The sequence below is a fragment of the Lates calcarifer genome, linkage group LG10 (genome assembly GCF_001640805.2).
Source record: "Lates calcarifer isolate ASB-BC8 linkage group LG10, TLL_Latcal_v3, whole genome shotgun sequence".
NCBI lineage: Eukaryota > Metazoa > Chordata > Actinopteri > Centropomidae > Lates > Lates calcarifer.
Window position 1 is genome coordinate 20159932 of NC_066842.1, and position 24303 is coordinate 20184234.

Sequence of the window (24303 nt, forward strand, 5' to 3'; positions counted from 1 at the left end):
CATCTTAATCAGACGCACAAGTGTTCAAGGTCTTTGGTTCTCTATATAATTATCTGAAGCCGCAGTTGTAATAATAGCTGGATAGTAAGGGGTAATAGAAAAGCACTGACATAGGTCTATAAAAGTCAGTGAAAAGTGTATGTTATGTCTAAAGACATAGGCATTGTTGTGTCAGTGGAACTAAGTATCAATGATGAAACCTCCATTTTACACGGAACTGTTGTGGTTAGGGAAAACAAGAAGTAGAGCACATGGTACCAAGTTCATCTCATCTTGTCACGTATTTGTGGTATTAGCATAAATATGCCTTGTTAGTTGTTTATGGGACATGGGATAATTGTGAATGATATGGAATTGGCTGCGCGACAGTCTTGAATCCTACTTTGTGGTGCTCCACACAAAATGTCTTTTTGAGAGCTGGAAAATTAACAGTACTTTGATGAACGTGTTTGAGTATATGAAACCTACCAAGCTTTTGGATTAGAATCCATTACATCTGACCACAACTCCAACTCTGTGTGAAAGAGCAAACTGATGAATTTAAAAACATTTTTTTGGCCTACACACCATGGATTAGGGATACTCAAAACATAGAGCTTGGGTTATAGTTTAGCAACTTATTTTCAGGTCTTGTTAATGTTAAAGTGATAATTAAATGAACTAGTGTGTGTCTCAATGGCTTTTAATTGAAATGTACTAGTTATAGATTTTCATAAACATATGTTGCCAGCATGTTTTTCTTTCTTTCCTCTGTATTTTTGTGTTGAATGTAGCAGGTTGCTTTAGTGTGCAAATTTTTACACAAGTAATACTAAATCTGATCAAATTTAAAGTGGCTAAAGCATTTTATTTCCGTAATAATCTCAATAAGAGCTCAGAGTGTAATTCAGACACGCAGCATACCTCTAAAGAGTGTCTGAGGGTCTGCTCAGCATATATCTGTCCCCTCCATTCATAACTCAGTCCTTGTTTTGTCACATTCCCCCTAAAGCACATCACACCTCACCATGGTGAGAGGTGTGCGGGGTGCTTGGGGCTCTGCTTTGACACCTGTGTGCACCTTTTCATTTGTTGTGTAAAACAGGCTTTAGAGCAGGTGCCGGTGTTTGGAAGTTATACAAATTAGGAGACACAGGCCCACTGTCTTTTGCACTGCAGATACCAACAAGAAGAGTTCCCACAATTCACTACACTCTTCAGATATGACAGTATAAAATGAATCAGCTGACACTGTCCTGTCTGATTAGTCCAGTTTTTGTTGTCTTGCAGCTCTGTGATCTTGCAAAGTCAAATAACCAAGCTGACCTCTGGTACTCCAGTGATGTAGAACAGTAGTCAGCAGTGGCTTTTTCCAGAGTCTGGACATTTGGATTCACAGTGTTTACTTTCTGAGGACTTTGTGTTGTAGAAATAAGAGGAAACTGTCATGCAGACATGTTTGTTTTGCTTAATGCCACATACCAGCAACAAGACAAGCTGGCCTGGGCACTGTCATAAGTGAAGCACTGTGGCTGACTCTCATTTACCTTTTCCTTTGGTGTGACTTCTGTAGTCAAGGTTAATACAAATTATCAATATGTATAATTTTGACAGCTGTCAAAATTCTTTCAACTTAAAGCTAATTATCTTTTGTCTTCCCTTATAAGGTGCTTTTCGCTGTGCTTGTATGAGAATGTTTCTGGTTGTCTCCTGTTTCTGGTTGTACAGGTTAAATTACCCCAGAATCAGGGATTGGGAAAGGGGGCAGGAAGTGGCTGTCACTGGTCATGACAGAGTGGGGGGTGTCGAGTGATTGCACTCTGGTCTGGGCTTCAGTGTCAACATTCTCTGACAGACCATCAGTCCTTCCTCGTGGACACAGTGTGTCTTATATTGGCTGCTGTCGACCTATGTCACACTTTGCCACCTGGCTCCTATATTATACACAGCAGAGGTTAATGTTGTGGCTGCTGGGGGTCTCAACCAGCTCTGCATGTCAAAGTATTTCTGTGCATTTCCTTGTTGAACATCTATGCAGTTTTTTTCCTCTTGTGTCAGCTTTGAGAGATCCATAAGAAGGGTGTGGGGATGCATACACCCACAGCATTAGTTTTTTATGCAGCTCAGCTGTTAAGAGTGATTAGTCTGTGTTCCAATGCCTATTTTATCACAATAAAGACATTAAGAATTAGTTGTATAGAGTGTCTTTGAGATTCAGGAGAGATACAAGTATGGAGAACTCAGGATGGCTGAGATGACTGACTACAGTAATAGTGTCCCTGGAACACCTGTTTCTTTTTCTCATAAAGGAGACTTTTGTAATGAATGCCACATTTGAAACTACAATGTTTTGTATCCTGTGAAACTGCTACCGGGGTGGATATTGACAAACTCAGTGATCCAGTCCGATAGCGCTGCTGCGGTACTGTTGGTGCCGCTCTTTTCTCTCTACGGTGCTGGTCAGTGATAATGGAGTTCCCCCCCAAAAAATCTCTTTGGCTGGCCTTACAAAACAGCCCCCTGCACATTGTTCCTGGGCTGATACACTTCACTGTCGCTGGTTTCCACTTTCCTCAGGCTGTAGGCAGGGAGCTGGGAAAGCTGAGTGTGTGTATGTGTGGATGAGAGAGTTGAGTGGGTGATGGAGGAAAGAAAGAATGAGTGGGTGGGAAGGGGAAGCAGGGGAAGTGGAGAAAAGTATCTTAGAGATGGAGAGTGAGGAAGCGAAAGGACATTAGAATGAGAGAGCGAGGGGGAATGTACAGGAAGGAGACCTTGGGTCAACATGGCTGTTCCCCTTGCCTGGCTTTTTGTCTTTGTGGTGTATGCTTGATTTCTTGGCTATGTATCTGTGAAATGATGCCTGAAATCCCATAGCCAACAGACACTGCAGGCCTCTGTTGCTGGATTCTCAATGATGTGCTGTTTATTGCCAGACATGGCTCTTCATGCCAAGGACCTTTGTCACTGTCATCTTCATACTCCACGCTCTGCTGGCAGCCTGTTTGGCACATCATCATGCATTTATTCGATGTATCTTCATCATCTGTTTGTCATCATCTCATCATGCCTTGTGAGCTCCTCTTTGGAGATGTTCATTATTAAAATAGTAGTGATCTAAGAGATGTGAGAAATGTATTAACCTTCAAACAGGCCCCGTTGTTTGTTTGTTTGTTTTGTATTTCCTGTGCAGGTTACAAACGCAGCATTTTGCATTTGCAGTAGTACAGATGTTGATGTGAAAGCTGCCTTTATCAAATCCTCTGACTGCGGCAAACACATTGCTCAGTATATAATTTCAATTTGGTTATAGGCAAAACTGAAATTACACAGTCTTGACTTTGTTTGAGATAGAATTTTGCTTGTATCTACCGAAGAGAGACCATTGCCATCATTGTGTGGTTCCAGAAACAAAGAGACATCTGGTGAAACACACTCAACCTATACTTTGCTGCTTCACTGTGTACAAGTCTCTTTTTGTTTGGTCTATAGTCCTTTTTCTGTTATGAATATGATCATATCAGTGGTTCAACTGTAAAAATACTAAAAGGTGGGTCTAGGTTTGACCTTAGAGTTGATAGTCATGGGCCATTTGGATTGTAACAGCCATCCCTTTACAGCAGGTCTGTCCTACAAGACTTTTAAGTCACAGGAGACACATTTGGCAGGGGGTCATTGCCACCCTGGTGTGAGAAGGCACCCGCTGTTTCCATGTGTGCAAATTCCATTTGTATCAAACATACTCAATGAATTTGGTGTCACTCTGATCAATGAATTTTCAGCAGTGTCTGTTATCAGTACTGTTTTCTGAATGATTGATAGTGAGAAGTTTATATGCTGTAATGTTTAATAAGTAACCACAATCACAAAGGAACCACATACAGTTAAATTTCACTTTCAGTTTCTTGCTTTCTTGTACATGATCTCTATATTTTTCTATTCTATTCTATTCTATTCTATTCACCAAGATGCAGGGGCACCAATGGATAACTTCAGTCTGATGTTGTAGATTTGTTACTTTACATTGGTGTCAGGCAATTGTAATGCTTTAAAGGATGATTATGTGATTGATTATTTATATCTTTATCCCCTCCTGGTTGCCATCGATTGATTGATTGATTGATTGGAATGCACAACTTCACCTGTGCTGGGATAACCAGCTCATAATTTTGTGTGATAGTCGTATCGCTCATGATGTTTGGATTACGGCCTCAGTTTTCCCCCCAATGTTTGTCATTCTCCTTTAGCGCCTGCTACAAAGACTGAACAAGCAGACATTAACTTAAAATAAAAACTGGTTTCTGTCTCCACTTCTGCTGTTTCACAGTAGGCTGAGAATCATTTTCTCTGTCTGGCCATTTTTCCTATGGTGCCCAGTTTTAATAGCTAGTTTCAGTTATTTTGTATCCCTTTAAACCTATTTCTATGTTGTTTGTGGACAGTCTCTTTCTTTCAGAATCTCCTGAACTATTTAAGTCCTCACACACCCAGAGTCTGATTAGACCTCTTGGAAGGACTGTGTGGGTGTGTACAGGCTGTACTTGATTGGCAGCTCCTGCACTCTCCTGTGTGTTTCATTGCACCTGCATGGGTGGGACTGTTATCATTGTTGTTAGTTCATAGAGTAAGTGACATGGCGTAATTCCCCATAAAGCTACACCCAACATCAACCTGACTAGATGTCTAATCAGCCAGAATAACTGAAAACACCTGTTTGGGTGTGCAGAGCCGTAAAGACCCAGTAAGTTTTTATTCTTTTCCTGGGCCTTTTGATTGATTGTGTAATATCCTCTCATACATCATTACCTTTCAAACTCCTTCAACCTGGCTTCATCTACATCACCCCCCTCTCCCCCGAGTCTTCAATTTGGCACGTCCAAGGACTAGTCTCTCTGTCTACCTCTCCCCAAGCTCCATCCTTATTGCCATCACTTGTCCTGGTACCTCATACCCATTACCCTCTACCCCATCCCCATCTCGAGCCCCAGCAGTCTCCCTGTCCCTGAGCCTCAGCCCCTGGCATCACCATGACTAAACCCCAGATGGTGGTTCTTTCTTTCCCTTCCCCCTGGAGGGTGGAGGCTCTTCACTCTGACTGGGTGCTAGCTGCTGCTGCCACTGCAGCCCTTCTGGGGAGGGGGCTTCTATTTTTTTTTTGTAAAGCCCCCAGTGTGATTGTAAAAGAAGATTTAGTCCTATTAGATCTGGTAAATAAGCGAGAGCAGGCTGCCTGTGAGCACGTCCTTGTTTCTGTTGTCTACAAAGCAAATGGATTAACAGGGGGAATAGGATGAAGGCTTAAGTGTTGCTCCATCATGGCCCAACTTCAGACAGAAACACACTCTTGCTGATTCCCAGTTGTTGTGGATTATAACTGCAGATAGTAGTCACTTAATATGTGTTGCCAGTCTGGCCTCAATTAGGGGGCTTTGATCTGAAGGCCAGTAATTGTTGTGGAGAAGATGTGTGGCAGCATATCCAATAGCAAAAGCAGTGGTTGGCAATGGAAGTCACTGAAAATATGTTTACCTTCAACCTTGGCCTGCTTTACCTTCTTTGTCAGTTTCTCTGGAGGATATTGGAGATCCCCCTCCCACCACAACAGTGATCCATTCTCATCCCAGATCCCACCCTGATCTGTTCACTCATCCCTCGCATCCCTTTCCCTTTCTTTCCTCCTGTGTCCCACCCACTGACACATCCCCAGCTCAGCCCGTCTTATAGCCTCACAGACACCAACCTCTGACACTTTCCAGATCAGTCTACACATAAAACCTTCAAAACTTTTCCACACTCTGTGTATACCCCTCAAGATCAAGAACCTTTTTGCATGTCTTTTTTAATACCCTCCCTCACATGCACTGTGAGGGGAGCTTTGTAAGAGGCTACTGCCCCTCCCCCAATTGTGATTGACAAGTGAGAGCAGGAGTACATGCATCAGATGGTTTCACATGGGGAGTGTGTGCACAGAGGGGGAGGTAGAGGGGCACATACACTGGGGTTTGTTTCAGCCAGCTCCATTGTTGCAGCTCCCCATGGTTCCCTCTCTCTGTCTCCAGTCTGGGGCGGCATCCCTCCACTGTTGCTTTCTCACTTTGTGTGTTTGTGGCTGGTTATGAAGCAGAGATGAGAAGAGTGAGACAACTCGGAGAACTCGACTAAACCAGGCCTCATCCAGTGGGAGCCCTGGAAAGCTTGCTGGTTAATGTATGTGTTTAGCTTGCCAAGAAACTGTGTTTACTTTTGTTTTGGTGTGTGTTTGTGTGACTCAACATCACAGTAAGAGGGGGCAATAAAGAAAGAGATTTATCCTGGTGCATGCTGCTGTTTGTTCTTATAGAGAACAGAGAGTAGGCACAGAAAGTACAATATAGAGAGGCAGCGCTGAGATCCAAAAGCTCAAATAAACCCAAAATGCTTTCAAAATATTAACTATCCATCCTCATCCATTCCATTTTCTGCCACTTATCTAGAGACAGGTAATAGTGACAGCAGGTTAAGCAAGGTAACATAAACTAGTGGTAAAATATGCGGCAGTTCCTCACCTGTTGTTGTTACTGGCAGAGCTATGACACTATAGTTTAGAAATGTTAGGCTTAAGTGGGTGCTCAAATCAAAAAACATCAAGGTGTGGACATGTTGTTCCTCTTATCAGTGACACGATGAAATACAACCCAGGAAAGCTGGTTTTAGAAATAGATCCATGAGTCTGCAGGCTTGTCATTTGCCAAAGTACAGCTTATTAAGGTGACAATCATTTTGTCTTTGGTCCTAACAATTGTCAGGTAATAGTAGAAATATGGCATTAATGTGACAAAATGATTTACCAGAAATGTGTGCTTACACATATTTGATCAGCCAACTCAGCACCTTGCCATATAATGCTGGCTGCAGGCCGAGCCTGGTTCAAGTTTTTTGTTGGTTTGACCCTGGTTTTTGCCAGGAGCCCTCTGCATTGGCACCCCTGTTACGTCATGGAGCGGCCATTCAACTGAATTAAGGGGGCTGGGGTTTTTCACAGAGGTTGGTCTGAACATGGCCAGAACACCTTGGGAGCGGTTGCGCCGTTGTTTGGGAATGTCAGGGCCTTGACACGCTAGACTGACTTCAAAGAAATAGAGTCCAACAAGACTCAATGCTGTGTCACCACACGTCTTCTGTTAAATGTTGAATTTAAACACACTGCAGATACTATAGCCAATGACCAGCTGCCTGCAGACATGCTCAGAATACAATTTGAAAGTATGTCTGATTAAATAAATACAACTGGCACTGTTATGTTAAGCTTCATGTCGTGTTGAAATCATTGATTGACTAGGCTGAACACCTAGTCAAACAAGCTCACACTCTTCCAGCTTTATCTGATACCAATTAAATATACTGAAAAAAAGGATTAGTAGTGCAGCTTTCCTAGCTGTGAACACAACCAGCTGTATTTGTTGCACCACCAAGTCAAAGGTGTTCACCCAAAATGTATGTATTTACACACACAAACATTTTTTTCTTCTGTGAAATTGCAGCTCCTTCTCATGTATGTCTGGGTGTTTTACCTCCAAGGCTGCAAGCCATCTGCATCATGTTTCTCCATTTTATGACTCTTCCCTCTGGTGTTCACAACCACACTGGTCAGGGACTATGTTTTTGTCTCCTTAGGGACAGCAGGCTGTTTTTGTGTATGTATTTGCATGTATATACTGATACATGTTTATGTAGTCAGAAAGTGGGACCACTGGGATGTCAGCTGAAACAGGAAGCTCCATTTATATGAGGAAGTTGATGATGTGGCTTCCTCGGCGCTTGCAGTGGAAGTATGAGACGTGCCGCTGCACTGGGTGGCCTCCCATCTCCTGTGCTTAATGATCCTCACCCACATAGCTAGCAAGCCAGGCCAAGGCAAAGGGTCTCCGTCTGTCTGGAGAGAGCTTGGCTCCGGAAGGATCAGTCCACCCTCCACCTCTTCCTCTACAACCCAGCCACCTGTCCCACCTGGCCCTGACATTGACACTATAATAAAACTCAGCTGAAAGTTGAAACTGACCTTACAGCTGTGTAGTGTGAGCTATATTTAGTGTTTGTCACCATTCCCACGTAGTAGAGCAGTTCGTTTAGAACAACCTGTAGTCATTCTTCCTCTTCGCATGTTTTCATGAGCAAATGGTTTCCTCGCCTGAAGGCTCTAACTGTTTGAATGCGTCAAAATGCTTGTCAAGGCAGATGTGGACGACACGACTCTTCAGTCTTCAGGTATATTGTAAATTAGGAATTAGGACTTTGCAGGCAAACCAGCCAACAAGTTCTTATTTTGATGCATTCACTCAGATGTGTCTGGCAGTAACTCAAAGATGCTGATGTTTTCCTCTGATGATCAGATGAACAATACATCCTGAGGATGCGAGGGCGTTTTCCTGTGGTGTTATGGCTGTGTATGCATGTTTGTCATGTGGCAGGAGGTGGTTACGTGTGGGGGTGGAGGGTGTTGTCAGATGATGGCTCCTGGAGGAACCATGTGTTAGCTGAAAGTGGGAGGGGACTGGGGGAGGAAGAAATAAAGAAGCAAAGGAGAGGAAGAGAGGAGCCTTTACACAACAAACAGGCCTCCCTTCCCCCTCCAACTATCCGTGCATACGTCCTCCAACTGTTGGTGATATAGACCCCGGAGGAGCTGTTAACAGCAGCGGCATGGAAAGTGTTTGCTATGAGGGTAGCCAGAGGCCAACCCCCTGATACTACAGGCTCTGTGGATCTGCCACAACCTTGGAGCTGCCTTACTGCTTATCACAACCCTCTCTCTCTTCAGTTGCAGTTTGCGCATTCCAGACAGAAATTTTGCTTTTCTCTCTCTCTCTCTTTCTTTCTGCAGATATGGCTTGGGACACATGATGGGGGCTTGTGTATCCACTGAGAAAAGCCCATTTCACTTTTATCTGCAAATGCAGATGGTCCGCTCTGCCTTGAAGTCTGCTGGCTGAGTTTTTTTTAACATCAGTTTAGCCATGATATCTCATTTCTTTTAAAAGTCAGATCCTCTCCTCCTCTCAGTTGATTCATGTCTCATGTCAGCATTTTTCATCCGGCTACTCATATCAAAGACCTGGTGGTTAGTCCCTCCATGTGAGACTCATCTTTAGCTTGGTATGATTGAATCCTATACACATGAATGTGTGTTTGACTTGTGTTGGACCCCTTCTTATTAAACATCTGTCACAGGTCAATATCTGGTTATTACCTTTAGCACTGACTCCAATCTGCAGTGTAGTGCACAACATCTGCTGAACCATAGAGTCACAGAGAATTACACTGGATCAGTACCTAATAAAAGTTATGTTTCAGTCGCTAAGTCGCTTAAGTGACATTTAGATGTTTATCATTAAGTAATTTCCAGCCCTAACAGCATCCTACCCATTTTTAGCTAAAGTTAGGGGGAGAGTTGCAATTGACGCATTCAGATACAATAAGTGTTACGTTGACAGCTTGAATCAGGAATTACCAAACCATGAAAGCATATAATGTGTGAGAGCAATGACTAAACCATGCATTTTCGTTATGAGTATTTTGGGCTTTATGAATGGAGGAGGGCTGAACTCTGGAGGGGACAGAGATGTCCTATTGATGTTTCAAATAAATCATATCGTGGCAGAGTATACAAAGAGAGAGAGGTTATTGAAAGTGTTCTAGCTTTAGCCAAGCTGGTCAGCCTCTGCATTGTTTGCTTGACTGTTAGCGATTTCATATGCTGTTTCTGACATTGTACAATGAAGTGAAATCTTTAGCCTCTGAATCATGGGACTTCATAGGAAATTTGAAGACAGCAACCTGCCACTTACATTAACATGTTCTTTTAACAGCTTTCATCCTACTTATCTTGACAAAACTGCCCACCATTACTTTGTTTCTGTAACATTTACCATGGGTTATCCTAGGCATTGCTAAACAGTAGCAACATTAATTTGTCCCCAATGGAGAAAGAGAAGATTCTACTGACACTTGAAGTCACATAACAGTAATGCTTTTAGTGCTTATACTTTAAAAAAAATTTTTTTTTAGAAACGTTTGTTTTTCCTATTCACATTAATGGGGACACCAGGGCTTCAGTGGTATTAGTGCTGTATGTGTGTCTCTTTGTGTCAATGTAAATGATCACCTGGGAACTTGACTTTTCCCCAGTAAAGCTGCCTTTAGTGGAAGAATTCAGGCATTTTATTCTGTTAATGTCAGTGAAGGTACATTATGTGTGACAAGGCCTTGCTGAGGAAGAAAAGGACAAGTGGCAAGCTGTGTTGACACCACAGGTGTTACTTCTCGCACTGTTGGTTACTCTGTTGAATAGATCGACAAGTGAGACAGCGCCTCAAAAACATTCAAGTTATGTTGTTTTCAGTGGAGATTTTCAAATATGTCAAGGCTTTATTTTTTCCATCTTGCCAATGAATCGTTTTGGGAGAACCACTGCCAATCACATTCTCCTTCACAATGAAGAGTCTGCACTGTCCACAATTACAGCAGAGCCAACAACTGGCTGGAGTAAGGACAATGTGTGTAGGGAGAGGAGAGATAAGGAAGACAGAGAGAGGAAAAGAGTGGGGTGGAAAGTGGAGCGAGGGTGTTGTCAGGGGAATAATAGAATGCCTCAGAGGCCCTCATAGACACTGGGCAGCAGGACAGGGGGAGGAAAATGGTGTGGAGGAGAGAAATAAGAGGTTAAGCCAGTGAGAGTAGCAGAGAGAGAAACAGCAGGGGAGTCGGGTGAGAGAAGTGGCAAATACCTTCAGGGTGAACTGCTGATTTCAAGCCAGGCCTACAGAGGGGCTGTGGTGATGACACACCTTTTGACTAAGCCTTGACTCACCCTCCAATCTTTGTCTCAGTGTGTGAATGTGAATAGCCTGTTTTGTTCACAGCAGGAGCTTAGTGATAAATCTGACAGTTTGGCTCTATGATTTCTAGTCTTTATGGCTTATCACTTATCCAGCTCTCTTATCTTTGAGTCCCATTGATCATTAATGTGAAGCAGTTAAAGCAATGCACTGTGCTCACTCTATTGAGACATGTGTTCCAGTGAATGTCGGTAAAAGCATGCGTTTTTGTCTGTTGTTGACTATGTTTGTCAAAGGTCGCGAGTCGTGTCCTTGCGGTGTATTAGTTTCTTCACTGCTTTTTGTGTTTATCTGGTTATTGAGGGGAAAGGTTCCCACAGGACATATCCAGCTGCAATGGAGCGCCCCTTGCAGCCCTTCATCAAGCTGAGTGTTTGTTAGCACCAGAAGGATTGGCCGAATGAAGAAAGGGCACGAACACCGCATTAATTCCCCTTCCCTCTGCCATCTGAGATGCTGTATGGCACTTCAAAGGTGGAACAGGATGGTGTTAATCCAGGGGCTGTAGCAAGCCCTCCACTCTGCTGTGTTGTACTCAGCTCTTCGCTCTTCCCCCAGCTGTGGCCCCCAGGTTTTTCGAAGTGTGATCAAAGTGCAGTTTGTGTCTGATGGATGGGCTCACTCTGGCCCAGAGGCTGCCTGACAGGGGACCAGGAAGTGGAAGGGAGCGTGACACAGGATCTTTTGGCATCCCATGCACATGCTCTTGTACGCACAGAGATAGACATTCATATCTTTTTATCCTTTAAAGATCAGAGCTCATGGCTATGACAGCTCTGCAGCTGGTTAACATACGTACATGCCATGACACATGTGCTATTTGAGCAACTATTTAGCAACCAGTCAGGCTCTTTGTTCTCAAAGCTCTGCCTCCTTTGTCTTAGTCTGGATGCAGTAATATTTTATGTTTCTTTGTGTTTTTGGTCTTTTTCTGCGAACTTATGAAGGCACAAATCTTTCAGACTGTTGTCCTTGTTTTTGAACGGACATAACAGGAAATGGATCCCTCTCTCATTTGTTTGTGATGCTGGTTGGCAGCCAACATAAGGGATGGATTGACCACCTACAGAGTTAAACTGTCTTCACATCCCTTGTCATTGCAACTGTAAATTGTAGTGTTGCTTAAGTTGTCTTGTTATGCCTGCATTGTTACTGTGGTGAGATGGGAATTGTGCTTGGTAAAACATCTTGCTACCCTAGCACTCTAAATATCATCTGGTGTGCTCCTGGCCTTACTCTTACTCAGGTCCTCCTGTCAAAATCTTGTTGTTGAATTATTCTGAGAGTCAGTGCAGTCTTCCTCTGTTTGCCATTGTCAGCACATTGATCTATAGGCTTTTAAATTGCTTCAGTAGAATCTGATAAACTAATGAATTGTTCTTCCTTCGAGTCATGAGACTCAGATGATATTTATCTGCTGTCATCAAACTCGCTCTCCTGGTATGTTTCTATAGTAGGTTAAGTCAGAAGCAGTAGAAGTCCTGTATTTTTCCCTCACGCTCTTTTCTAATCTCAAGCACTAACATTCATCTTATCCTGTTTTTCAACTTCTCTCTCAACCTCCTTTCTGTCCCTCCCCTCCTCCCCTTCTGTTTTTCATTGCACTGACTTGTTGGCTCCTGGCTTCCGTCGTCCTCCATGGCCGGGAGGTGTGTACGCTGACCTTTGGTGACCCCTGAGCTCACCCAGGTTCCTCTAGTGAGAGGCAGACTGAGGAGAGAAGAGTGAGTGCACAGTAATTAAGCGTGCCTTCTCGTCCTTGAGATCATTCTCAACCAGTTTTTTCTTCTTGAAGCTGGGAGGAGATGGATGCCATACAGACTAGAGTTTGGATCCATTGTTAGTTAGAGAGCAGCCGCCACAACTGGTGAGGGGTGGTCAGCTTCAGGCAGTCGTGTTCTTTTTCTGAGGAGTGACTGGTTGAGCTTCAGCCTGAAGGGCCTGCTTTGCATCCTGCAAAAAAGAGCTTTAAGTGAAATGGACACTTGGCTGATGGAGCACTAGCACTCACATTAGCATTTCTGCCCTCTCAGCCTCCTGATCCCTCTGTCTCTCTCCCCTCCTCTTCTACTCCATAACCTTTGGGTGGGTATCAGTGAGGAGAGCAGTGCATGTCGGGAAGCTGTGTGGGGAGCTGCGTGGGGCTGGTCAGCAGAGGAGAGGAGGGGGCATGGCTGTGCAGCTCTAGGCCCCTGCTGTCTGCCATCTCTCCTTGGTGCTTTCAGGTCTTTTAGAGTTTGCTCGGCCGGTTACTGCCGCTTCATAAAACCTCAATGGCTGAAACACAATGCCAGGCAGGAAAGGGGTCATGGCTGAACTTGAACCTTGGCTCCAGCCAAACAACCACTGGCAAACCAAGAAGCCCTAATCAGACAAGTTGCAAATTCCAACCATCCCTCCTGCTGTCTACCTCTGCCAGCTTACCTCACACTGACACAGACACTCTTAAACAAGTCTTTTGATATATCAAATATCACCTGTGGACATAATGCTTTTGCTTTAGTAAAAGAATTATCCCTTGAAACAGAATAGAATAGTACTTTATTGATCCTTGACGGGATCCTTCTCTGTTTCCTTCATTGTGCAACAGACCTGTAGCGACCTGTAGTATTTATATACCTGTATATCTGTAACTCTGTACTTGTGTACCAGTGCCAGTGGTCTGCTAAGTAAAAGTACTTTCAGAGTTATTTGAAGGTGCATACAATCAATCAACCAATCAAACTTTATTTGTACAGCACCCTTCATACAGGTTAGTGCAGTTCAAAGTGCTTCACAGATGACTGATAAGCTGATAATAAGGCAGAACAAGTTTAGAGTTTAATGAAGATGCATTGACGTTACTGTCTCTGGTTGTGTTCAGGAGTTGGAGAAAGCCCTGTCAGAGCAGGACTTGGACTTCCTCGGGGACCTCATTGCCTGTCTGTTGCAGGGATGCTACCAGCGCACTGACATCACGTAAGTATTTGGCAAAGTCTTGAAGTTGAAACTAATGTCAATAAATTCAAAGCAGTTTAAGGTCCCTTTGTGTATTAGCATCCAAAACAGACACAGTAGGGTTTGAGTAGTAACTATTAGGATATTTGTATTTGAAAATCATTTGAAATCTTTGGCAAGATACAGATGTGTTACTTGTGTTCTGGTGCCAATATGGAAACTATATATTTCTTTAATTCTTTACTTTAGGGAATATAAGCATGTTTTTCTACAAATCCATTTTCATTTAACAAAAGAGGCCAAAGTTTTAAATGTTGGTTAAATGTAAGGAGCCATAAAAGTATAGAGCATCATGTAAATAAAATTGTTTAAAAGAGGTTTAATAAGTATCTGATCAAATCCACTGGTTACTGGTTTTGATACCTTGTTACAGCGTTTTCACAAAATAATGAATTTAGAGGAGAGGCTTTCAGGTTACCAATGCATCGTGAGGGAGAATGAGCAATGGGAAATGGCACAAGAGGCCCCACATCCTACTGTTTAATTAAATCAGTTCTAAACCTGCCCTGACTTGTATTGTTGAATTGGTTGCAACAGAACCAGGTTGAGGTCTTAACCCTGGCAGAACTAGTAGCAGTCAGTGAAAACATTACCTGCAGATGTAAAGCATCAGAGACACAGAAGAAGAATCAATTAATGTTTTTGAATGTTTTTTTTTTCATTTTGATTTGTGGCTGCCAAGATAAAAATCCTTATTTCCGTTTAATCAAATTAGTCATAGCACCCAGGAAGTTTGAGTCACCCATGCTATGACTCGCGGAGGAGTCAGAATTTACTCACCATATGATGACTTAAAGTTTGTGGTGAAATCTCTATTACTGCAGTAATGTGTGGGAACTGCGTAGCCACTGAAACTTTTATTTTCCCTGTGATCAAATGATGGGAGAAAGTGAGTATATAGCAGAGGTTGTTATTCAAATCCACAAATGTGGTTTATCTCTCACGGGGCTTTCCCCTGTATACACCTCCTGCTCTAGGCCATCATTAGAAATGTAGCATATTGGTACCAGTGAACTGATAAGCAGAGAGACAGGAATGATCCAGTTTTTCCGTCCAGGCAGCCAGTAAGAGGAGGACAACCTGCTTTATTGGACTGGACAGGCGCTGGCATCCTGGGGGTGGCTGCTCAGCACTGGCCTTTCACAGAGCTGCCCTTTTCATCTGCACGCGTTAAACGCTCTGCCGGAGCGGGGGAAAGGAGGGAGGGAGGATGTTGGAGAGAACGAGGGATAGAAAGGAGGAGAGGGATGGGCTAGTGGGAGGGGGAGGCTGCAGCTGTGTGAAAAGTCCACTCTGCTCTTTCAAGATAAGCCATATTTTCTGCTTTGCCCTTGCTTAGATGCTCACCCCTGCCCTAAGCCCTTGTTCTGTTAATCTGAGTTGGAATCGCCTAGACCTGAACAGGAACCAACATTTACCTACCAGCTCTCACTCACAGCAGAAATACAAACCAACTGCCATTCAAGAAACTCGTCACCTCCTCCATCTCTACAACCACTATGGCAGTTTGAACTTTGTGTGTCTCTAAAGCTATGTGTTACAATGGTGCATTAGGTGATATTGAAACTTGGATGTGTTGGCTTTGTAATGTGCACACAGCATTTGCAAGTGAATTGGTTGCATTTATCCATACTGACAGATCTGAATGGACCAAAAAAGCCTTCTGTCTGCATTCTTTTTTTTATTGTTTGTTCAAATAAACATGAGAGTTTTTAAAGCATTTTAATTCAGACGCCATTATAACCATTATAACATCATTATGTTCCTTATGACTTAATTCACTATAAATGAATAAAACATTTCAGGGGATTTAATTAATCACTAACATTTTTGGAGCTAAAGAACTATTGTAATCAAATTTTAAGTGAGCTTTATTTACTGAGCATATTTCAAATGACATATGAGTAAATGCACCTTCTATCTAACTAATCATCAGATACAAAACAAACTGAGGAAACAATCACCTCAAACACAGTAAACCACAAGACACAAATTTACATGCAGGAAAGACATAAGAAATGTACCTTATCACATAGTCTTGCCTCAGCTGCTCAGCACCCCAAAACAGACCCTCACAAGAAGTGAGCTACCAGTCTGTCACACTTTCCATACTAGGAAAAAATTAAGGATCTTAGGCGGAGAGAATAAATTATTATTATAATCATTATGCACCAGGCAAGCCTTTGCAGGCTCTGCACCAGAACTGTGCAGACACACACACACACACACACACACACACACACACACACACACACACACAATGGCAGTGAGACAACCTCTGAAATAACAACTGATAATACTGATAATGTAAAGGTACACCAGCCACAAGAATGTCAGTTGTAGGTATAGTGGTGGTCTTAGGACTTAGAGAGTATGAATATGAGTGTGATACACTGCCATGTATGGCTAAATAATTTGTCAGCAGTTCTATTTTAAGACATTTTCTCTGCTTTTGATAATGTTTTCATACTGTTTAAGGTTTTTTTGGTCATAAGAAACATAGCATCTGCCTCTCTCACTCTCTGTCAATCTTTCCTGCTGTTTTGCTCTGCTCTTTAGCCCCCAGGCATTTAGCAGTTACCTGGATGACATCATCAGCTACCGGTGGGAACTGGAAGAGGGGAAGCCCAACCCACTTAGAGAGGGGCCCTTCGAGAATCTCCCTCCTCGCACTCAGGTGGAACTGCTGCACCGACTCTGCGATTACCGTCTGGATGCTGCTGATGTCTTTGATCTGCTTAAGGTATCTCACCATGAGGATCAGCCTGGACATATATGAAGTCATTTAATAATTCTCCTGGAGTGTTTTACTGTGGGATGAGAGCATGATGTCTAACACAGATAACGTCCAGGACAGTAGCTCAATATTGGCAAATGTATATACTGGTATAAACAAAGGTGTAATTAATGTTCTCTGTCAGTTTACAAATTTTCCTCTCATATTTTGCAGTTTTCCTATGAGATAAGATTTTTTAAAATGATGCATCAGATTCAATTTACAAATGCACCCTGTTAGATACCGAAAGCGCTTCATGTACATGTATGATTCACGATCGTGTAGGCTCAAAGGAGTGAATGACATCATCCACTAATGACTGATGATTTAAAAACCTAGTCCTACACATGATTTAAAAATGTAACATCCCCACCCCCACCCTTCCCCCCCAGGGACTGGATGCAGACAGCCTGAGGGTTGAACCGCTGGGGCAAGATGGAAATGGAGCCCTCTACTGGTATTTTTACGGCACTCGTATGTACAAAGAAGAGCCAGTCAAGAGGAAAGCAGACAAGATCAGGTAAATACCACAGAGTGTGATCTCCTGTCTCTGCTGAGTACACCAAGAATGAATGTTATGTCACTGATCATGTTTTCTGCAGTCAACTAGTGCATGTGGTAAGTGTGTAATTGCAGTTTGACACTTGTTTACAGGCCTGTTATGGGTTAATTATAGAGGTATCTCATTGCTAATCACCCTTGTTAAAAGGCTGTAATTTTAAAGAGCTCTTTTCTACTTTGTGTTGTTTTTTCCAGCAGTGAACCCCCTGAACAAACATTACCAGAGAAAAAGAAAAGGGGAAGACCACCAAAGAAGCGAAAGCTGGAAGACCCTCAGCTAAGGTGAAAACTATTTTTGTTTGTTGTCAGTGCCAACAGCATATTGTAGAGAACTGCTGATGTGTAGTTGTGCATGTGTTGCACAGATGTACTGGTTATGTCAAAAGAATGCCATTGTGGTGTGTGTTGCTGTGCGGTCTTTGAGTGCATAGTAAGGGTTTCATTCAACCATATAAATGAAAAAAATATTTAAAGAACTATTCCCAAGGCCTGGAAAACTTCTTAATCAGGTTGTTGATGATTTGTGTTATCATTTGTTATCATTATCATCTCCAAAAAGCCTAAATGTCATGGAAACATACTGTTATTCAATTGCTCTTACAGTTAAACTATTGCATTTTAAAGTAGTTTTAGTCATTTTGTTCTTTGTAGCAATGGTTGGAATCTATTTATGTCAATAATTACATTTTTCTTTCAGTGAGGAGGAAAGAGAAGTGTCAGAAGTCAAGACAGAGAATGGACTGGAGGATCCCCCACCAAGCAAAGGTGACAGGATCTCATCAATATAAGCAACAAATCTGTTTATTTGTGCTCTATTTTAACTATAAAGTTTTGACCGCCAGATTCATCGACTTAATTGTCTTTACACATTTTCCCTAGAATCATTAAGCCAATGTTTCTTCTCTTTGCCTCTATCAGGTCGTAAGCGAGGCGTTTGGTCCCTTGTGTGTGATACAGAGGAACAGTGGGTCAAACTGGCAGAAAGCATCAAGGACAAACCCTCCCCACAGGACCGCCACCTCTACCGTGTCATCAGCCAGAACTTCCTGCCCGAGATCAGCAGCATGATTGAGCACAAGGTCAGACACAGACGAGACATTACCATCAGTCCCTGTTACACCTGCTCATATATACTATCTTCTTAAGCCTACATTTACATTTTTCACAATATTACATTTATATAGTTTTATCAGCTACTATCCAGAGCTAATGTGTCTGACTACTAGCTCATAAACATCGGGTCCAACCATGGTAGATTTAGTTAACATCTAAAAATATCAACTGACATTTTGCTTCTTACTCTTGCATACTTAGTCAATGGAGTGTTTTTTTTTAGTCTGTTTATTTGCTACAGACAACCAATATACTGTACTAGTTTGAGCAGTATCTATCAAATATCTACCCAAATCCTACTTGGATCTCAACTATTCTAATTTTAACTCTAACCTAACTAACCCACCTCCATTAACTTAATGTTAGGTTCATCAAAGCTTCATTAAAGTCCCTGTTTTGCTGGTTCCTGTTGTTAGTATGGAGAAAAATGCAAGGGTCAGTTAAAGTGAGTAGTTGGAGTACTGGTAATACTCTATGGGTTTGCCACTACAAGTAACCCCTTTTTATTGTATAGGTAGTCATGTTATTCAGTGTTAATATAAAAATTATTAAGTTATGGAGCTTGAAAGATTGAACCCAATCTCTGTTTAGCTGCTTTTATGTTCTGCCCTCCAGTAGTTGTTTTGGGATTCTAGCGTCTTACCTGGGATGGCTACAGGACAGGTGGAGTGAAAGAAAGCTGGTCTGTGCTTGCCCTTAATTCTCTGCACCAGCTTGGTAATGAAGTTGGTCCTAGCCTGACTATGAGGAACTACGCTTTCATGCTAGTTTGGCAGAATGATGGCCCATGTTCTGGAGTCAGTCGTTTCTGTGCTTAGCCATACTTTAGGTTCTGTTCATTTGTCTATCATTATCCACTGTGGAATGTGTGTTAAGTACCTCAGCAGGAGATTATAGACATGCTTTTTGCTGTGTTCATAGCAAGCAGGTGTCAGAGTCAGCACTAGCTCACAAATTGTTTCTATAGTTTGCAATGGAATTGATTCCATAATGATTGAATACTATAGGTATTCGAAGCTAGAATAGGTCTCTGATTTTTAGCCTACCTTTTGCAACAAGAGGGTTGGTTTCTTCCCACCCCGTGCTATATAACTAGCACTGACTGTTGCTATAGAAACCCTCTCCATCATCATCAGCAGTGAAGTAAAGATTCACTGCTGGTTGTTTGATGGGGACAGAGGGGTCACTTCCACTAACAGTCAGTGAAATCACTGTGGTTTTGTCCTTTATAGACTGTACTCAGCTGTACAACTCATACTCACCCTATATATGGCACTCAGAAGGCCCTCTGTCTCTCAGTATGGAATATTATTAAAGCACTCTGGTGATTTTTTTTTTTTTTTTTTTAATGATGAAAGCAGCAGTACGGCTGCTACAAGTTTTTGTTTTGGCCTGGTCAGTACAGAAGTATCATAGGGACTTTTTGTGTTTGTTTGCTCGCCTGTTAGACTTTAATTTTAGACTTTAATTTATGTAAAAATGAACAAGATAAGTCTTTCCACTTTACATGATCTCTATCAAACATGATCACAGCATGAAAAAAGAAAGATTAATGTGATTTTGCTTGAAAGAACTGACTCAATCAAAGGGATGTGCATTCCACTAATATTCTTCTTCCATGAAAATAAAGTCCACTGATGTCAGACAGCAGGAGGTCGCGCTACAACACCCTCTTTATTAATTATATGTTCATCGCACCAACACATTTCACTGTGGTGTTGTACAGAGTCTGTCCTTGATTTAAGACCACATTTAGGTAACAAAGTGAGCTCTAGCAGACAGTCATCTTTTTTCTTGTTTAGTTTTGACTGGTGTCTAATTAAGTACTAAAGCCATTGTAATGTTGAAACTACTTTGAACCTCTCATAAATCCCCCAGTTTACATGAACTTCTGCTTTGAAGAGATGAAGGATGACCAATGTCTTCAAGTTGTTGCTTTTGTTTCACCAGCAAAAGGCAAATTTTACCTGTTGAATGATTTCAGATATGTACCATTCATCAATATAGTGGGCATAGCATTATGTGTTATACTTTACATACGTATATCCATCTTTATGTGGGTGTGTTCATTGAAGCGTGTCCAATACACAGCGTGTGTAGTCTTTTTTGAGTCCTTCCCTCCACATGTCTCAGGCTGCTGTCACCAGCCATTTCATGGGGCACTGACAGCAGGCGGGAGCTCACCTTGAGGCAGAATGGAGCCTCTTGAATGACAGCTCTGCTGTGCTGCAGGATTCTCTCGACCTCTCTAAGTGGTGACACCAGAGGCACTCTGTCTTGTGTGTGTTGGATGAAGGGGGGGAGGTTAGTGCTGGTGGTAATGTGGATAGGAATTGTAGAACCCCAGGATATGTCAGTGCTTCACACTAAGACAAGGCAGAGATGGAGTGGGCACAGAAGAGTTGTGGAGGGCAGTGCAGATCAGATCGTGAACATCTGTCTTTTTTCTTCTCTCTTCTCACTCTCTTTATTTCTTTTCTCTGCTTCTCACTTTCCACCCACATCTTCCTTCCTCATTTTCCTCCTCACCTGCAGACATACACAAGCTTCATACAGCTGCTAAAGCATTTTTATATCTCCTGTAGTTGTTTTATAGATGGCCAGAAGCTTGACTGTGACATACCTCTGTGCTGTTGCTCCCCCGGGGTGACAGTTATTCACAGTCGTGCTTCCCTGATGAACTCTGACATGAGCTGCAGAGGCCAGTCCCTGTTATAGACAGGCTTTCAAGGGATCTGCTTAGAGCTCTCTGTTGGCTGGTGTTTCCCTCCTTTACTGTGTGCTTTATCTGGAGCACTGATATGTCATGAAGGATTATAAACTTTATTTTTAAGATGCATGCTGAGGAATTAAAGATATTGTGATCAAATGTTCCATGATTGGCTGTCTGGTGTCATACCACTGAGTAGTGCAAGTGTCAAACTGGACAGCATGCCTTTACACTACCCCCCCAATCATTAAAAATGATCAGTAGAGCCACAGGGGACCCACATGGTTTAATTTCTTTCTGTAAACTTGGCTGTCACCCCCAGGGGAAGGTGGGGAAATGTAAGCAGCAGAGTAGAGAGGGTGACTTGGGGGAGGGGATAGCAGAGCCAGTGACCTCTCAATGCTCAATGCTTCTCCACAACTCCCCAGGGCCTGTCAGTGTGTTGGCTTGTCTGTGATGGTTCTCCATCAATCTGTCTTGAAGGCTCAATAATTAATTCATTTACTGTAAAAATTAGTCATTTTCATAAACAGTGTGAAATTCAGAGAATTAAAAAAGAAGCTGTAATAGTAGAGGAAAATGAGAATTGAAAATATAAGACATTACTGATAATAATAATAATCACTCTTTTCATTTGAAAAATATAACTGCTGAACAATTTCAGTTGTTTACTGTTACTTCACTTATTGGACTTAGTTCCAACCTAGTATCACCCTTTTGTCTAGATACAGATCATGGATACACTGAACAGGAATGTCACAGAACAGGCATAAAGTGCAGAACTGAACTTTTCTTTTTCTCTTTACTTTTTCTTCAGGAGCGGGAGCAGAAACTGAAACTTCTAGACCCAACCCCAGTTCGCACATCACAGCGGTTCTCTGAAAAACACGTTAAGCAAGAGGACGAGGTGTGTGTGTTTGTCTGTGTATATGTTTTGGTGTAGTATTGAAGACTGAAGGTACACTACTGCAGGTGAACTCCTATGGCAGTAGCATAATAAAATATCCAAATCGCAGACATAGTCTGTAGGGATTTTTTGGGAATGGGTTTGTACATGTCTTTTGCCTTGGTTGCCACTTTCCATTATTCCTAGTCTTGTATGCACAAGAGTGATATAGAGATATCCAACTTTGAGCTCCCACATATTCATTGCAAACTGCCCTGCCATGAGTCCATAATTAATATGCTTGTGTGTGTGTGTGTATTCAGGACAATCTGAAGGCAGTAACAGAGGATGAGAAGAAGAAAGATGAAGAGCTGGACAGGCAGGTACTGCTGGCTGAGCAGCGACGAGAAGAGGAGAGGCTTCTGCAAGAGGAACGGCAGCGCGAGAAGATGGAAAAGATCAAAGCTGTGGAAGGTAAGATGGATGGCTACACAGATAGATGGAACACAAATAAATGGAAAGTTGTACATCTGTTTGTGCAAAGAACCTGTAATTTCAGTTCTAAAAAAATATTACTGAGGTCAACACTGCAGCAACCTCATACTGGTTACAAAACAAAGAAATGAAGCAAAGTACCCAAAGTCAAATATCAAGGAGCAGCAATAATTTCATAGTCTTTCATCAGCAACCTGTCAGAAGCAGGTAGGGGGCTTTCATACTCTTCTTCCAACTCAGGGATCAAGGGCAGAATGTATTGTAAAGGGCACCCCATGCACAGGCTTTCACATTTCCATTGCTGTGGTTTGGCTCTTAACGGCTGAAAAATCTGCAGTAGCATAGCGGCACTGGAAGCCTTGTGATTTATGTATAGTACACAGAGACTGTGAGAGGGAATGTTCAGGGCCTTTAATCACAGGATCACTTCTTTTTCTCCCTCCCTCTGATGTCATCTGTCAAGGGTTAATGAACTGCTGATTGTGCTTCAGTGGAAGAGCCTCATTAATGTATTATAGATGAACAGCAGGACCTGGCCTGCTCTCTGTGTGGATTGCATATGTGGAATCCTCCCTCAAACATCTTTAATCCACGCGGCAGGGGGGCTGGCAGGCCTCTCTGCCTTTCATGTTAAAAAGATAAAGCAGCGATACATATGCACTTTCCCTGCTCTGTTCTGCTCTTTTGATCAGCTGGGCCTAAGAAAAGATGGCTGATGAATCGCTCTCCTTCTACTTATCTGAGCTGCTGCTGTCTCTGATGGTGAAGGCCTGGTTTTCATTGACTCCACTGACAGCCTCAATGGGCAGAAAGGGCAATTTAAACTGTAACTCAAGAGCCTGAAAAAGCAATTAAAACATTGTTTGCATGAAACCACCAGAGACTGGTGTATTTTATTGTTTGCGCCTCTAATTGCCCCCGTGTTCATCCTTCTCTCTAAGAACGAGCAAAGAGGCGGAAGATGCGAGAGGAAAAGGCCTGGTTATTGTCTCAAGGAAAAGACCTGCCACCTGAACTCCTGAATCTGGAGCCTTCCTCCCCTGTCCACAGAACACGCAGGAATAAGGAATTGTAAGGAGGCTTTGTTCATTTGACAGCAGATTTCACTTCCTACTTAAATGACTCAGTGATTCTTTTTTGTAACACGTGCTATATTTGACATTACAGCTATGAAATTGATGACGACTACACTGCTTTATACAAAGGTATGCTCACAGAATGGTTACTGGAGGCTGTTTCTTTATCTCAATCCACATTAATGCCTGGTCTAACGTCTGATCTGATCTAATCTCTCTTCTTCAGTACTTGAGGCCCTGAAAGCCCATAAAGATGCTTGGCCTTTCCTGGAGCCTGTGGATGACTCCTATGCCCCCAATTACCACGAGATCATCCAGGTACAAATTACTGTTATTGTTTTCACTAATAGTGTTTGAGTGATATTGAGTTTATGTTTGTGCGTGTTTGGTTCACATCCTAACTAATGTATTCATATGCAAATATCTATACCGCATGAGGTTTTAATTGTTTGTAACTGTATTATTCCAATCCCCTCAGACTCCCATGGACCTGTCCACCATTGAGAGGAAGCTCAATGATGGAGAGTACGTTGCTAAGGAGGACTTTGTTGCTGACGTGAAGCTCATGTTTGAAAACTGCATGGAGTACAATGGAGAAGACAGTGGTAAATGAACACAACAGCATGAACACAAACCAGCTCCACTTCAGAAATCCAGTTCCCTCCATTAACAGTTTGTCTCAGCATAATGCATCAAAATCACTTTGAGTAGGTGTATCTTGTGAGAAAGAAGTGCATATATGCATTTTTGGGGGTGAGAGGCAGGGGGTGAGAGTGGGAGAAAGAGCAAAAGAAAGGGGGCCGGACTTATTGGTGTGTTGGGGCCGGGGCCAGGGC

General features: G+C 42.5%; 1 protein-coding gene across 1 annotated transcript in view; it reads left to right on the forward strand.

Moving 5' to 3' along the window:
• LOC108901823 (chromatin remodeling regulator CECR2) overlaps positions 1-24303 on the forward strand; it is a 35102-nt gene that overhangs the window by 1865 nt on the left and 8934 nt on the right. The window contains 12 exon segments of the mRNA XM_018703471.2: positions 13717-13811; positions 16410-16593; positions 17019-17146; positions 17383-17469; positions 17885-17952; positions 18106-18266; positions 21828-21917; positions 22220-22370; positions 23333-23462; positions 23559-23596; positions 23694-23785; positions 23946-24072. Coding sequence (XP_018558987.2) covers positions 13717-13811; positions 16410-16593; positions 17019-17146; positions 17383-17469; positions 17885-17952; positions 18106-18266; positions 21828-21917; positions 22220-22370; positions 23333-23462; positions 23559-23596; positions 23694-23785; positions 23946-24072 — 1351 coding nt within the window.